Source organism: Aquarana catesbeiana, linkage group LG05 (assembly GCF_042186555.1).
Source record: "Aquarana catesbeiana isolate 2022-GZ linkage group LG05, ASM4218655v1, whole genome shotgun sequence".
NCBI classification, from domain to species: Eukaryota; Metazoa; Chordata; class Amphibia; order Anura; family Ranidae; genus Aquarana; species Aquarana catesbeiana.
The window spans coordinates 557623421-557639297 of NC_133328.1; the positions used below are offsets into that span (position 1 = coordinate 557623421).

At 43.7% G+C, this 15877-nt stretch overlaps 1 protein-coding gene across 1 annotated transcript in view; it reads left to right on the forward strand.

The window, feature by feature from the left end:
* The first annotated feature begins 751 nt into the window (after positions 1-751).
* LOC141145322 (carbonic anhydrase 13-like) overlaps positions 752-15877 on the forward strand; it is a 116102-nt gene continuing 100976 nt past the window's right edge. The window contains exon 1 of the mRNA XM_073631899.1: positions 752-1023. Within this exon, the coding sequence (XP_073488000.1) occupies positions 993-1023 (31 nt within the window). The 5' untranslated portion in view covers positions 752-992. The remainder of the gene's footprint in view (positions 1024-15877) is intronic.

The following is a 15877-nucleotide window of genomic DNA, read 5'->3' on the forward strand; positions in this document are numbered from 1 at the left end:
AAGGAAAGCAGTTATTCCACACAACTGTATTGGAATTAGATTTGGAATTAGAAGTACTCATACTTATCCAGGTACAAGTTTTGTGCACTTTTGACATATTTTGGGGACTTTTTGTACATTTCCCTCCTGTGATTTCTGTAGCGTCTACTCCAGAGGTCCCCTACTCACATCTTTTCTGTTGCTGGCTATCTACCAAGAGCATTGCCAGTATCTGTCAGTGCAACCTGGTGTTCCATTGGAAGTTTACCTGGTGATATGCACTAGTCAAGCTATTTTATTGTAAGTGCGATTTTTATCATTTTTATTCATTAAAAGGTGTTATATCTACTCAACCTAGTGCGCTGTGTTTTGTGTTGCTATTTTACACACTTATATGGCCTCGGGATATATACAGAGCTGACAAGGGTTATCAGATTTTCTGCAGTAGTAGTAAAGCATTGTATATTTTAAGATTAAAAAAAAGAACATTCCGTAACCACATCTTCTGCTCTGACACTGTTGTCAACGATCTATTTTACAGCCAAAATGCAAAGTACTCATAATAACCAAGTTGACATAAATGTAGCTTGACATAACTGTAAATTGTAATTGCATGGCGCTTTCTACAGTTATGCAATGTTAAAAAAGGTATATACTTAAAGAAATATTCTTACCTAAAGTGAAAGGACACTTCTAACTATACTATGCGCTTTTTTTTTTTTTTTTCATGGCCTTCTTATCTGTAGTCCCTGTATTGACATACAGTGTGGGCAGACACAGATAGAAGCACTGCACATTACTAACAGCTTAGACAGCCACTTCCCGCTAACCAGCACGCTGTGAAGATCTGCTGACTGCGAAAAGGAGCAAGTACTACATCCCTGACCTCTCCTGTTAGGAATTCAGCTGAACAAATAGGATCAAGTGACTGAGACTCAATTCTTGATTCTGATCCTTGCTAAAAACTTCAGAAACTTTGTCTTAGGGGTGATTGCAGATAAATCTGCAGAAGTATGAACAACTGGGGGTACGCAGCCCATAATGGTAAGGTTTACATAGATTGCTGCTTTGATTTACTAATTGCCAATTGAGATATACAATGTATTAGGTAGGGCGATGAAATGTGCATTTTTGTTCTATATTTTGACATATGCCTCATATTGAGTAACACATATGGGTTACTAAGGCCTGGTTCACACCTATGCATTTTTTTAGTGCGTTTTCAGTCTTGAAGAAACACACTACAGTAACTACAGTTTAACATGGTTTCCTATGGGTGTAGTTCACATCTATGCTTTTTATGGAAAGGGCCAGGGACTTTTTTCTGGTTTTTGGTTCCATAGACTTCAATGGATGAAAAGCATGTATTGAAAAACGCAAAATGCACCTGCAAAATGCAATCTGCATAAGTGTGAATCAAGCCTAAAACTAGAGAAGGCAAAATCTGGTGCAGCTCTGCATGGTAGCCAATCAGCTTCTAACTTCAGCTTGTTGAATTAAACTTTGATAAGAAAAAAAAAAAAAAAACTGGAAGCTGATTGGTTTCTATGCACAGCTGTACCAGATTTTGCACTCTCCAGTTTTAGAAAATCAAGCACATACTTTTCAGCATTTCGATTCAAATCTGATTGTGTATACGATGGAAAACAATTATAGCTGGGCATTCTGAGCTTTAAAACATTAATGGTTAGTGGTGGGAAAGGTTTTACAGTATACCCATTGTTATTTACTATTTTGAGCAAAGACAAGTCCAATGACCTGTACAATGGAGGTGCGTGGCAGATTAAAAGAGCATCTAATGCCCTGTACACACGGTCGGACATTGATCGGACATTCCGACAACAAAATCCATGGATTTTTTCCGACGGATGTTGGCTCAAACTTGTCTTGCACACACGGTCACACAAAGTTGTTGGAAAATCCGATCGTTCTAAATGCGGTGACGTAAAACACGTACATCGGGACTATAAACGGGGCAGTAGCCAATAGCTTTCGTCTCTTAATTTATTCTGAGCATGCGTGGCACTTTGTGCGTCGGATTTGTGTACACACGATCGGAATTTCCGACAACGGATTTTGTTGTCAGAAAATTTTATAGCCTGCTCTCAAACTTTGTGTGTCGGAAAATCCGATGGAAAATGTGTGATGGAGCCCACACACGGTTGGAATTTCTGACAAGGTCCTAGCACACATTTTCCATTGAAAAATCTGACCGTGTGTACAGGGCATAAGGGTCATTGCTGATAAAAAATTTAAAGTAGATCTAAACTCAGTTCTTAAAATCCCATAGTATCTTTGACATGTTTAGGCAATTTTAAAAGTATTTTTTTTTATATTTTAAATCTACAGCTTTCCTTAAAAATAATAACCTGGCGATCCCACCGCAAAAGGTCCTTGTTCAGACACTTCCTGTTTTGGGGTGACAAAGGTTTGTTTGTCTCCCAATTGCTCTGTAGCATTATCATATTGTGATATCAGTAGTGATTATGTTCTGACAATGCTTTAATGCATGCATAAATTCCTGAGTTGTCACTTTTAGCAATAACATGTAGTCACCGTTGGAGCACTTGCATGTAGGAAGTGTCTGCAAAGCGGCTGGAGAGGTTCAACAGCACTATGACGCAAAAGTTATGAAACTAGTGTTTATTGAAAAAAAAAAAAAAAAGTGGAATTTGTTTATGGTACACAGTGGTTTAACTAAGTAAATGTCATACATTTACTATTTTGATTGTCTTCAAGTCATATTTGCATTCTTTGCTTTACTAGCATAAAAGTAGGCAGAAAAGTATTTAACTGTGTAGTGCTGGGTTAGTGGTAACTATAACAAATATGTCATACTTACCTGCTCTGTGCAGTGGTTTTACACAGAGCAGCCCCAATTAGTGTTGCCACCTCATCCCTTTAAAACCGAACACATATTAATTACACAGGTTCTGGGGCTGATTAGGGTGGTAATTAACTTAACTTAGTGCCTTATCTGCATTAAATTAGCTCCAGAATCGGTGTAATTATTATGGGATGAGGTGCAGTGGCCACCCCCTCTATCATAGTTACATAGTTACATAGCAGGTGAGGTTGAAAAAAGACACAAGTCCATCAAGTCCAACCTATGTGTGTGATTATAAGTCAGTATTACATTGTATATCCCTGTATGTTGTGGCCGTTTAGATGCTTATCTAATAGTTTTTTAAAACTATCGATGCTCCCCTCTGATACCACCGCTTGTGGAAGAGAATTCCACATCCTTGCCGCTCTTACAGTAAAGAACCCTCTACATAGTTTAAGGTTAAACCTCTTTTCTTTTAATTTTAACAAGTGGATACATGTCTTGTTAAACTCCCTTACGCTAAAAAGTTTTATCTATATTGTGAGGTCACCAGTACGGTATTTGTAAATTGAAATTATATCCCCTCACAAGCTTCTCTTCTCCAGAGAGAATAAGTTCAGTGCTCGCAACCTTTCCTCATAACTAATATCCTCCAGACCCTTTATTAACTTAGTTGCCCTTCTTTGTACTCGCTCCATTTCTAGTACATCCTTCCTGAGGACTGGTGCCCAGAACTGGACAGCATACTCCAGGTGAGGCCGGACCAGAGCCTTGTGGAGTGGGAGAATTATCGTTTTATCTCTGGAGTTGATCCCCTTTTTAATGCCAATATTCTGTTAACTTTTTTAGAAGCAGCTTGACATTGCATGCCATTGCTGAGCCTATCATCTACTAGGACCCCCAGGTCCTTTTCCATCCTAGATTCCCCCAAAGGTTCACACCCCAGTGTATAGATTGTGTTCATATTTTTACCACCCAAATGCATTATTTTACATTTTTCTACATTAAACCTCATTTGCCATATAGTTGCCCACCCCATTAATTTGTTCAGATCTTTTTGCAAGGTTTCCACATCCTGCGGAGAAGTTATTGCCCTGCTTAGTTTATTATCATCCGCAATAACAGAGATTGAACTGTTTACCCCATCCTCCAGGTCATTTATGAACAAATGAAATAGGATTGGTCCCAGCACAGAACCATGGGAGACCCCACTACCCACCCCTGACCATTTTGAGTACTCCCCATTTATCACCACCCTCTGAACTCGCCCTTATAGCCAGGTTTCAATCCATGTACTCACACTATGGTCCATGCCAACGGATCTTATTTTGTACAGTAAACGTTTAAGGGGAGCTGTGTCAAATGCTTTTGCAAAATCCAGATACACCACGTCTACAGGCCTTCCTTTATCTAGATGGCAACTCACCTCCTGATAGAAGGTTAATAGATTGGTTTGGCAAGAACGATTCTTCATGAATCCATGCTGATTACTGCTAATGATCCCGTTCTCATTACTAAAATCATGTATATAGTCCATTATCATCCCCTCCAAGAGCTTGCATACTATTGATGTTAGGCTATCTGGTCTGTAATTCCCAGGGATGTATTTTGGGCCCTTTTTAAATATTGGTGCTACATTGGCTTTTCTCCAATCAGCTGGTACCATTCTAGTCAGTCGACTGTCAGTAAAAATTAGGAACAATGGTCTGGCAATTACTTGACTGAGTTTCCTAAGTACCCTCGGGTGCAAGCTATCTGGTCCCAGTGATTTATTAATGTTAAGTTTCCCAAGTCTAATTTTAATTCTGTTCTCTGTTAACCATGGAGGTGCTTCCTGTGATGTGTCATGAGGAGAAACACTGTAGTTTTGGTTACTGAAGCCCCCAATTCCCTTGTGAAGATTGAGGAGAAAAATAAATTCAATACCTTCGCCATCTCCTCATCCTTTGTATCCATACAATTGTACCATGTGTACGAGGCTTTAAGCCTCGTACACACGGTGCGATTGTTGGCAGGGGATTGTCTGTTGACAGACTGTTGTCCTAAAATCTTACCATTAGTACGCTCCTTTTGACAATAGTTGTCCAACTTTCGGCCAACAAATGTTGGATGGCAGGCTAGTAAATTTTCGGCAGACCACAGTTTGACGTCAGATTTTCGAATGGTCAGTACACAAATCCGTCACACAAAAGTTGAAAGTACAAACATGCATGCTTGGAATCAATGCTCACAAAACTCGAAATTAGCAGAAGGGGCCCAAAGGGTGGCTCTCAAGAGCTGCATTCCCTTGTGGAATGTCACTACGTTCGTGTTTTTGGCACGACAATTGTGTAACGTTAGTATGCAAGACAAGTTCCTGGCACACACCCTTAAGACAAAAATCTGACGCTCGGTTGGCCAACAATCGTACCATGTGTACGAGGCTTTAGTTTTCCCACTACTGTCATGTCTTATTATTGCCCTGATTTACTCAGCACAACATTATCTTTTAGATTTTACCAAAAAATGTGGTATTATATTGTGTTTGTGTGCACTAAAAGTCATGAAAGTGTATTGTCTCCTAAAAATTTGTGTTCTAAAGATGTCTGTGCAAAAATCGTATAATGTAAAAAATTGCAAAAACAACCATTTTATTGTTCAAGGCCTCTGCTTAAAAATATATACTGTATATATAATGTTTGAAGGCTTTAAGTAATTTTCTAACAAAAATGCAGATTTTTACATGTATGTGAGAAATGTCAGAATTGGATTGGGCAGCTAATAAGCTTTGCGGATGGTACTTACATTAAACGAGAAATCTTCCTTGTGCTGCTGGCTGCTGACTTGCTGTCTTAGTTAAAAATCTTCGCCCCCCCCCCCCTCCACATGCCAGCAGTAGTCATTCGTATGCTGTCACAGGCTCACATCAAAAATTATACCAACTATGCCTGCCCTTTCTGCCCTCCTATTTCATTTATAGAAGCTGTACTATAGCTTCCATCAATGAAAAGCTTTCTATGAATGGAGAACTTGTGGATGAATAAAAGGTCCACCTCATCCATTCATGGAGGCCTTTTAATTGATGGAGTATGGGGGACAGAGGACTGAAGACTTTAATTAATACAGTAGCCACCAGCGCAAAGGACACTTATTGAATTATACTAAAGCCCCCTGTGCTGTTTTTTTTAATTTAATTTAATTCAATTTAATGCAGGTTTTAATACAACAGGAAAAAACTATCCACTGTCACATTTTCTGGTTGATTGATTCCCTTTGGAAAGATTCGCCCTTGGTTCTTGTGCTGCCACCAGAACAGGAAATGAAGCAAATGTTTCAAACAAAATGCACTTTTGTGTTGGAGTGGTTGAAAAACTTTTTTTTTTCTTGCTGTCAGTGTCACCACTAGGGATGAGCCGAACACCCCCCGGTTCGGTTCACACCTGAACCTGCGAACGGATCGAAAATTCGCACGAACGTTAGAACCCCATTGAAGTCTATGGGACTCGAACGTTCGAAATCAAAAGTGCTAATTTTAAAGGCTAATTTGCATGGTATTGTCCTAAAAAGGGTTTGGGGACCCGGGTCCTGCCCCAGGGGACATGTATCAATGCAAAAAAAAGTTTTAAAAACTGACGTTTTTTCGGGAGCAGTGATTTTAATGATGCTTAAAGTGAAAAAAAAAGTGAAATATTCTTTTAAATATCGTCCCTGGGGGGTGTCTATAGTATGCCTGTAAAGTGGCGCATGTTTCCCGTACTTAGAACAGTCCCTGTACAAATTGACATCTTTAAAGTAGGAAAAGTCATTTAAAACTGCTTACGGCTGTAATGTAATGTCGGGTCTCGGCAATATGGATGAAAATCAGTGAGACAAACGGCATGGGTACCCCCCCCAGTCCATTACCAGGCCCTTTGGGTCCTGTATGGATATTAAGGGGAACCCCGCACCCAAATTAAAAAAAGGAAAGGCGTGGGGCCCCAGGCCCTCTGAACAGCAGTATACAGGCAGTGCAAACAAGGCAGGGACTGTAGGTTTGTTGTTAAGTAGAATTTGTTTGTAATTTTGAAATGGTACATTTTTAAAGTGTAGCTCCAGCCAAAAAATCTATTTTTAAGGTTTTTTGGAAAACATAGGGAAGGGTTATCACCCCTGTGACATTTGTTTTGCTGTCTGTGCACTTCTTCAGAAGATTTTACCTCACTTTCTGTCCCAATGACAAATGTTTTTTGACAATTTGGGGTTTTTAGTGAAACAAGGATTGGTGATAAAGCACCAGTGGAAGGGAGACACATTTTTCCCATATTAACTCTTACAGGAGAGAATTTCCCTTCCTAGGGGTAGATTTCATCTCACTTCCTGTTGTCTTCTTCCGTTTGCAAGTAGGAGTCATTTGTAAGTTGGATGTTTGAAAGTAGGGGCCTGCCCTATATACTGTGCAGAAATTGGGGCCTTAGGTGTTGGTGTTGCCACAACACTGTAAGCCCTCACAGTTACTCTTGATGGGCGCAGGAACGGGCTATGCTGTGAAATATTAGATCAATAATCATAATTACATGCCCCTGTTGAACAGGGGCAGAAAAATTGGGCCTTTGGTGGAGGTGTTGCCACAACACTGTAAGCCCTCACAGTTACTCTTGGTGGGAGCTGGAACGGGCCCTGCTGTGAAATATTAGATCAAGAATTGTAATTACATGTCCCTGTTGAACAGGGGCAGAAAAATTGGGCCTTTGGTGGTGGTGGTGCTGGTGCCACAACACTGTAAGTCCTCACAGTTACTCTTGGTGGGCGCAGAAACGGGCCCTGCAGTGAAATATTAGATCAAGAATTGTAATTACATGTCCCTGTTGAACAGGGGCAGAAAAATTGGGCCTTAGGCATTGGTGCCACAACACTGCAACCCCTCACAGATACTCTAGTTGGAGCGCAGGAATGAGCCCTCCTGCAAAATATTGCATCAAAAATTGTAATTACACTTCCCTGTTAAACAGGGGCTGAAAAATTGGGTCTTAGGCACTGGTGCTGGTGCCACAACACTGAAACCCCTCACAAATACTCTAGTTGAGTGCAGCAATGAACCCTCCTTGCAAAATATTGCATCAAAAATTGTAATTACACGCCCCTGTTTAACAGGGGCTGAAAAATTGGGCCTTAGCCACTGGTGGCGGCGCCTAGAACCAAAAATATTCTTACAAGCTATCAGCATGATCATTGAGGAGGAAGAGGATAGTCACTCAGCATAACAGGATAGTCACTCAGCATCAGCATAGGCAGTCTTTGAAGGGATCTGAAATTTCCAAAAAAAATATTCAGTTACATCAGCATCAGGTGCTTGGTAGCTGGTGGTGATCCAAGACTGATTTATTTTTATGAAGGTCAGTCGATCGACCGAGTCGGTGGACAGGTGCACCCTGTGATCGGTTACAAAACCTCCAGCAGCGCTGAATGTGTGTTCCGAAAGAACACTGGATGCAGGACAGGCCAGTAGCTCAATTGCATACTGTGCAAGCTCTGGCCAGTGATCCATCCTCAAGACCCAGTAACCCAGAGGATTTTCGGTGGGAAAGGTGTCCAAGTCAGATCTTGCCCCTAGGTATTCCTGCACCATGTAAAACAGACAATGGCGATGGTTGCTGGAACCGATCATACCTTGGGACTGGGAACTAAAAAATTGTCTGAACGTATCGGTCAGACGGCCACCTTCTCCACCGCTCTTTCTTTGACTGACCGAAGCCTCAGCAACACGTTGTCCAGGAACAGGAGTTTGTAACCTCCCAGTCTCTGGGAATGCATTGCACAGACCTTTCTGCAAGGCCTCCCGAAGATGTTTCATCCTCTGCTCCCTCTGCGACAGAAAGATAAGGTCCGCAACCTTACCCTTGTAGCGTGGATCAAGGAAGGTTGCCAGCCAGTATTGATCCCTCTCCTTGATACCACGAATACGAGGATCCTTCCACAGGCTTTGCAGGATCAGGGAGGCCATGCAGTGTAGGTTTGCTGAGGCATTCGGTCCGGAGTCCTCTGGGTCACTAAAGACGACATGATCCACAGCCACCTCCTCATTGATGGCCCGCTGCTGCGTGTGCAGCTGCTGCAGCATGGCCAACGTTGAGTTCCACCTGGTGGGCATGTCACAGATTAGGCGGTTCTTGGGCAGGTTAAATTCCAGCACCGCTGGTTCCGAAGTCAAATCAGCACAGGAAGAGGCCATGGAGGAAGAAGAAGAGGAAGGGGTGGAGGAGAGAGGTGTGGCAGAATCACCACTAGTAGTATTTTGGAGGCGTGGTGGCAGAACAACCTCCAACACTACTGCACCCTGTCCTGCATCCTTCCCAGCTGCCAAAAGAGTCAACCAGTGCGCGGTGAAAGATAGGTAACGTCCCTGTCCATGCCTGCTGGACCATGAGTCAGCGGTAATATGCACCTTACTGCTGACCGCCCTGTCCAGCGAGGCCAAGACATTGCCTTCCACATGCCAGTAGAGAGCCGGAATCGCCTTCCGTGAGAAAAAGTGGCTTTGGGAACCTGCCACTGAGGTAACGCACATTCCACAAACTCATGGAAGGGGGCAGAGTCTACCAACTGAAAAGGCAGCAGTTGAAGTGCTAGAAATTTAGCCAAGCTAGCATTCAACCGCTGGGCATGTGGATGGCTGGGAGCGAACTTCTTTCAGCGGTGCAGCAGCTGGGGCAGAGAAATTTGCCTGGTACAATCTGACGTCTGTGTACCGATAGCAGATTGCCCCCAAGGTACTTGACTGTGACATACCTAATTCTACACCTTCATTCCTCTCAGTGCAGGTCTCAGAGAGGACTGAAGGTATAGTGGGGTTGGAGATCCCAGCTGATGAGGAGCAAGGAGCGGTCCTCTTTGTTCTTTGGTGTGGGTCTTTTAGGTACGCTTGCCAATGAACTGCATGGCAGGTCAACATATGTCTGGTCAAGCATGTGGTGCCCAAGCGGGAGTTTGTTTTGGCCACGAGAGATACACTTGAGACATATGTTGCAAATAGCAGCGGTGGGATCTGATGCACTCATCTCAAAAAAGGTCCACACCAAAGAACTTTTGGAATAACGCGCAGAGACAGCAGTGCCCTGCACATGCGGAGCTCTGCGGTGTGATGCAGTCAGTGTGCTGCCCTTAAGCTGGCCCCTGGAGGGCACCCTGCCTCATTGGTGATGTGCCTCCTCCTCTTCCTCCTCCCCTCTCCTATCAGGCACCCACGTGGAGTCAGTGACCTCATCATCCCCTCCCTCCTCATCACTGGAGCAAAGCTGGCAGAATGCTGCAGCTGGGGGAACATGACTGCCAGATTGCTGTCCTTCCTGGGCACCCCCTCTCTCTGGGCTCACGTTACTGCCTTCCTCTAGCTGGGTACCATCATCGGAGCCTTCAAAACACTGGGCATCCTCCTGGAACATGTACCCAACACTGTGGTCAAACAGTGTGGGGGACTCCTCAGGAGGACATTGTGGGGCTAGGGAAGGAGTGACTGATGCTATTGAGCCGAGGGAAGAGTCCGCACTGGCAGCTGCTTTGCCAGACAAAGTACCCTGAGCCTGGGTGAGAGAGGATGAGGAGGATGAGGACGGCTTGGTCATCCACTCTACCAAGCATGTTGCGGCTCGACACGGCCAGCTGACAAAAAAAAGGACAAACGTGTCCCACGGCCACGTGCTGATGAGGATGCACCGTCTCCACGACCAGCACTGTTGCCTCTAGACACAGAGCCTGCTTGCCCTCTTTTATTGGCTTGTGACTGTCTGCCTCTCCTTGTTGGCCTTCCAGACATACTAATGGCCTGCAGTGAGATGTAGCTGCACAAAGCTAGGATGTATATATATACTGATACTGCAACTAGCAGAATCAACTGCCTGCCTGTAGTATTATTAGTATGAGAACACCAGCAATTGTCTTCAGGTAGCTTTAGGAGCACACTGTGCAGAGGACGCAGTACACTAACTGTAAATACTGTAGCTGCCTGCCTGTGGTATTAATAGGAGCAGAACGACAGCAATTGTCTCCAGGTAGCTTTAGGTGCACACTGTGCAGAGGACGCACTACACTAACTGTAAATACTGTAGCTGCCTGCCTGTGGTATTAATAGGATCAGAAGAACACCACTAATTTTCTTCAGGTAGCTTTAGGTGCACACTGTGCAGAGGACACAGTGCACTAACTGTAAATACTGTAGCTGCCTGCCTGTGGTATTAATAGGAGCAGAACGACAGCAATTGTCTCCAGGTAGCTTTAGGTGCACACTGTGCAGAGGACGCACTACACTAACTGTAAATACTGTAGCTGCCTGCCTGTGGTATTAATAGGATCAGAAGAACACCACTAATTTTCTTCAGGTAGCTTTAGGTGCACACTGTGCAGAGGACACAGTGCACTAACTGTAAATACTGTAGCTGCCTGCCTATGGTATTAATAGGAGCAGAACAACAGCAATTGTCTCCAGATAGCTTTAGGTGCACACTGTGCAGAGGACGCACTACAATAACTGTAAATACTGTAGCTGCCTGCCTGTGGTATTAATAGGATCAGAAGAACACCACTAATTTTCTTCAGGTAGCTTTAGGTGCACACTGTGCAGGGGACGCACTACACTAAATTGTAAATACTGCAGCTGCCTGCGGTACTGTACTAATAGGATCAGAAGAACACCACTAATTTTCTTCAGGTAGCTTTAGGTGCACACTGTGCAGAGGACACACTACACTAGCTTGTAAATACAGCAGCTGCCTGTGGTACTGTACTAATAGGATCAGAAGAACACTACTAATTTTCTTCAGGTAGCTTTAGGTGCACACTGCGCAGAGGACACACTAAACTAACTTGTAAATACTACAGCTGCCTGTGGTACTGTACAAATAGGATCAGAAGAACACCACTATTTTACTTCAGGTAGCTTTAGGTGTACACTGTGCAGAGGACACAGTACACTAACTGTAAATACTGTAGCTGCCTGCCTGTGGTATTAATAGGATCAGAACAACAGCAATTGTCTCCAGGTAGCTTTAGGTGCACACTGTGCAGAGGACGCACTACACTAACTGTAAATACTGTAGCTGCCTGCCTGTGGTATTAATAGGATCAGAAGAACACCACTAATTTTCTTCAGGTAGCTTTAGGTGCACACTGTGCAGGGGACGCACTACACTAAATTGTAAATACTGCAGCTGCCTGCGGTACTGTACTAATAGGATCAGAAGAACATCACTAATTTTCTTCAGGTAGCTTTAGGTGCACACTGTGCAGAGGACGCACTACACTAACTTGTAAATACTGCAGCTGCCTGCGGTACTGTACTAATAGGATCAGAAGAACACCTCTAATTTTCTTCAGGTAGCTTTAGGTGCACACTGTGCAGAGGACGCACTACACTAACTTGTAAATACTACAGCTGCCTGCGGTACTGTACTAATAGGATCAGAAGAACACTAATTTTCTTCAGGTAGCTTTAGGTGCACACTGTACAGAGGACGCACTACACTAACTGTAAATACTTTAGCTAATAGGACTAATAGGATCAGAAGAACACCAGCAATTTTCTTCAGGTAGCTGTAAATACTGTAAAAACACCTACCTGCCTGTCAGTAGTAGGAAGAGATCTAGCTAAACTGAATACAGTGTATATATGTATATATATATATATATATATATATATATATATACAACACCTAGGATGTATATATACACAATACACTGTAAGTGCAGCTAACTAACTCGCCTGCCTACTCTATCTAACTTAAATCAAATGACACTGTCTCTCTGTCTATCTATCTGTCTCTCAACGCCGGAACGCACTACACAGGGCCGCCGTGAAGGCGGCCTTATATACTGTGGGGCATGTACTTAACCCCCTGAGCCATAATTGGCCAAAGCCACCCTGGCTTTGGCCAATTACGGCTCTCTGTACAGACGGCGCTGTGATTGGCCAAGCATGCGGGTCATAGTGCATGCTTGGCCAATCATCAGCCAGCAATGCACTGGCTGACTCTATCTAACTTAAATCAAATGACACTGTCTCTCTGTCTATCTATCTGTCTCTCAATGCCAGAACACACTACACAGGGCCGCCGTGAAGGCAGCCTTATATAGTGTGGGGCATGTACTAAACCCCCTGAGCCATAATTGGCCAAAGCCACCCTGGCTTTGGCCAATTACGGATCTCTGTACTGACGGCGCTGTGATTGGCCAAGCATGCGGGTCATAGTGGCCAATCATCAGCTAGCAATGCACTGCCATGCCGCAGTGAGTTATGGGCCGTGATGCGCCACTCGAATTTGGCACGAACGGCCCATATCGTTCGGATTCGGCGAATGACCGAACAGGCAATGTTCGAGTCGAACATGCATTCGATTCGAACACGAAGCTCATCCCTAGTCACCACTGGAATGATTTCATGTGATTCCTGTTAGGTGACAGGACAGGAAACAAGGGAAAATATTCCTAAAGGGAAACTTTCCTTTAGGAAATATTCCTAAAGGGAAGTTTCTGTAATCTTTCCAAAGCTAGAAAAAAAGGTTTTTAAGTTTTAGCTGGAGTAGCACTTTAACATGTAGGCAGGTGCAGTTTACCCTCCCCTCCTGTAAGTTGCCTTGTGTTGCTGGCCACTGTACAGTGGGAATGGAGGAAGAGAGGAACATTGTTCCTCTGCAGCCTCCATAGGTGTAACCAGGGGAGAAGTGGTCCAATTGGACGCTGCCACACTGGATTATCTCAGGGACCATCTTTATTGGGGGCAATGCTAATTGCAGTGACCTGCTGCAGTTGGCATGCAGCTGCGAAGTGGGTAGAGTAGGAATAGTATCCATGCTGGATAGGGACAGCAACCCTAGGGAGAGGTTCCTACGTGGAGGGACAGACTGGGGAAACCATTGCCAGTCCTGTTATATCTTGAACCCAGGTGCTGTGACAGAGGTTTTGGATTTGTAAGTGCCACTTACACAATTACTCTGCCTAACTGCCACCACTCTCTTTAGATGCTAGAAGAAAGGGGTGTGTGGTAGGCACAAAAGCAATGTATCCCAGTCTTATAAAGTTCAACACTTGGGCAAGCTGATCCGTGAGCTTTAGCTGGCTCTAGAGAAACAATGGGAGGGAAGCAGAAGAGGGAAAGCACCGCTAAGTGTAGTAGGACAGGTAAGAATGAGTGACACCACAGCTGACTTCCTCTGTATATCCTGGGTCTCCATGGTGTCCCTCAGAGTGGTGCTACATGCAGACACCACCCATGTCGTCCCAGACCTTTTATGATTGATGAGCCTGAATTTAACACATTTATGTGAGTAGCCCTGGTTAGGGTTATAATAAAGCTTACCTGTCCTACTACACTTAGTGGCGCTTTTCCACTTCTGCTTCCTTCTAATCAGATGCTACTCCACTAACATAAGCCTTATTAAAGTACAACCTTTGTGCTGGATTTACACCAATGTGTCGCTAACATTGCTGCGAACTTCTGCACCAGTGTTGACCATGTTACAGAGACACTGACAACATATTGTTTTGGAACTGTTAAGCCAAGTACCTGGGCACTGTTTTCCATGTGTTATTCATTACCTTCACTTAACCAAATAATCATAGTGGCACTTTAGTGGGTCGTCTCTGTGTGCAATTCTCCCTTAATGGGTACCAACTAACTGGCCCTGCCCACAAACTGACCTCCTGTTTAGCATGGCATGATACTATTCTGCATCTAATGTGATGTTTCTGCTGCAATAAAATTATCATAACTTTTTATTTACTGTTACATTGTAGGCAACAAAAGGGAGAACGTGCTTTTGTTTCTGTTGGAGGATCTGAAGGGTTAAATGCGGGCATATCTGTAGTAGTGACAACGTAAAAGCTAACTTATAATTTTCTCATTCTTTAGGGTTTGGACTCTACACATTGTATTATCAGCTGATGTAGTGCTGCTCTGTTGAATATTGATAAGCCCATGTGACATGACCTTAGGTACAAACTATGTGTTAAAAGATATCTTTAAGGCAGCATAGTCCATTAAACATGTTTACTTTCCCAGTTCTGCTGGTAAAAGTAGAAATCAATATGTCTTATGTGTTGCTTTTTCTGAAGAAAGTTGCATACCTTTATCGCATCAATTTTCTTTACATATACTGTCTTTTTTAGTGTATATGCTTTACCTACAGCTCAGATTGGACATGCTGCATTTACATAAACTCAGCACAATGCAAAGCAGTGTGTAGGCAGGCAGGTTGAAATGTACATTATGCACTTAATTCCTGCAGCCTAGGCTGGGGAAGGAGTAAAAATATTTTTTGGATCTGTTTTCCCCGGCTTTTGGTTTTGCTGGGCCCACCTGTGATACAAAAGTGGGGGACTGCTAAGACCAAGAGCTGAAGGGAGATTGTTGGGAACTGGAGTGGAGAACGTAGTGCAAGGGGTATGGAGACCCACCTGTAAGCGCTAGGATGATGCTGAAGAAAGCGGGAGCCATGGACAGCACCTAAGTCATGGGCATTTCTACAGTAAAAGTTAACATAACTGTCACGAGCCTTGTCTGAAGGTATTTAGGGGGTGCATGCTGGTTCTGGCGTATTCCAAAGAACCTGGGTCTGTAATTGCACTATGGGGTATGGAGTAACAATACTACAAAAGGTTAATTTGGTAAGACAAGGAAGAGGAATGTAGTTGCTATGGGTAACCAAATCAAGAAACAAGCTACAAGCAACCAGTCGTCAGGCGTAGTACCTGGCAAAGTGACAGGTCCTCCGGTAGTGAAGGGTTCGATGTTCTGGCTCCCTCCCCAGCAGTCCATTTCCCATGGCAATCAGGAGCAAACTAGCGTTACGGAGATCCATGGCCTAAAGAAAGGTCCACGCTAGATGCATGGCAGGCCCCCATTCTGTTACTGGGAATGAATTAACAGAGGTATGCTGGACTGGTGGAGTGGGCACATGTTCAGCACATCCCTACTAATGCAAACTTACAAGTTACAGTGTGTATTGACATGGGATAGTGCGTTTCAGTGGAACGCCAGGCTTTATTACTGCACACATGGAAGGCTCTTCTCTAAGTCGGGGAACTACCTTAATGTTTGATTCTTCACATGACAGCAGTCTCTGCCTG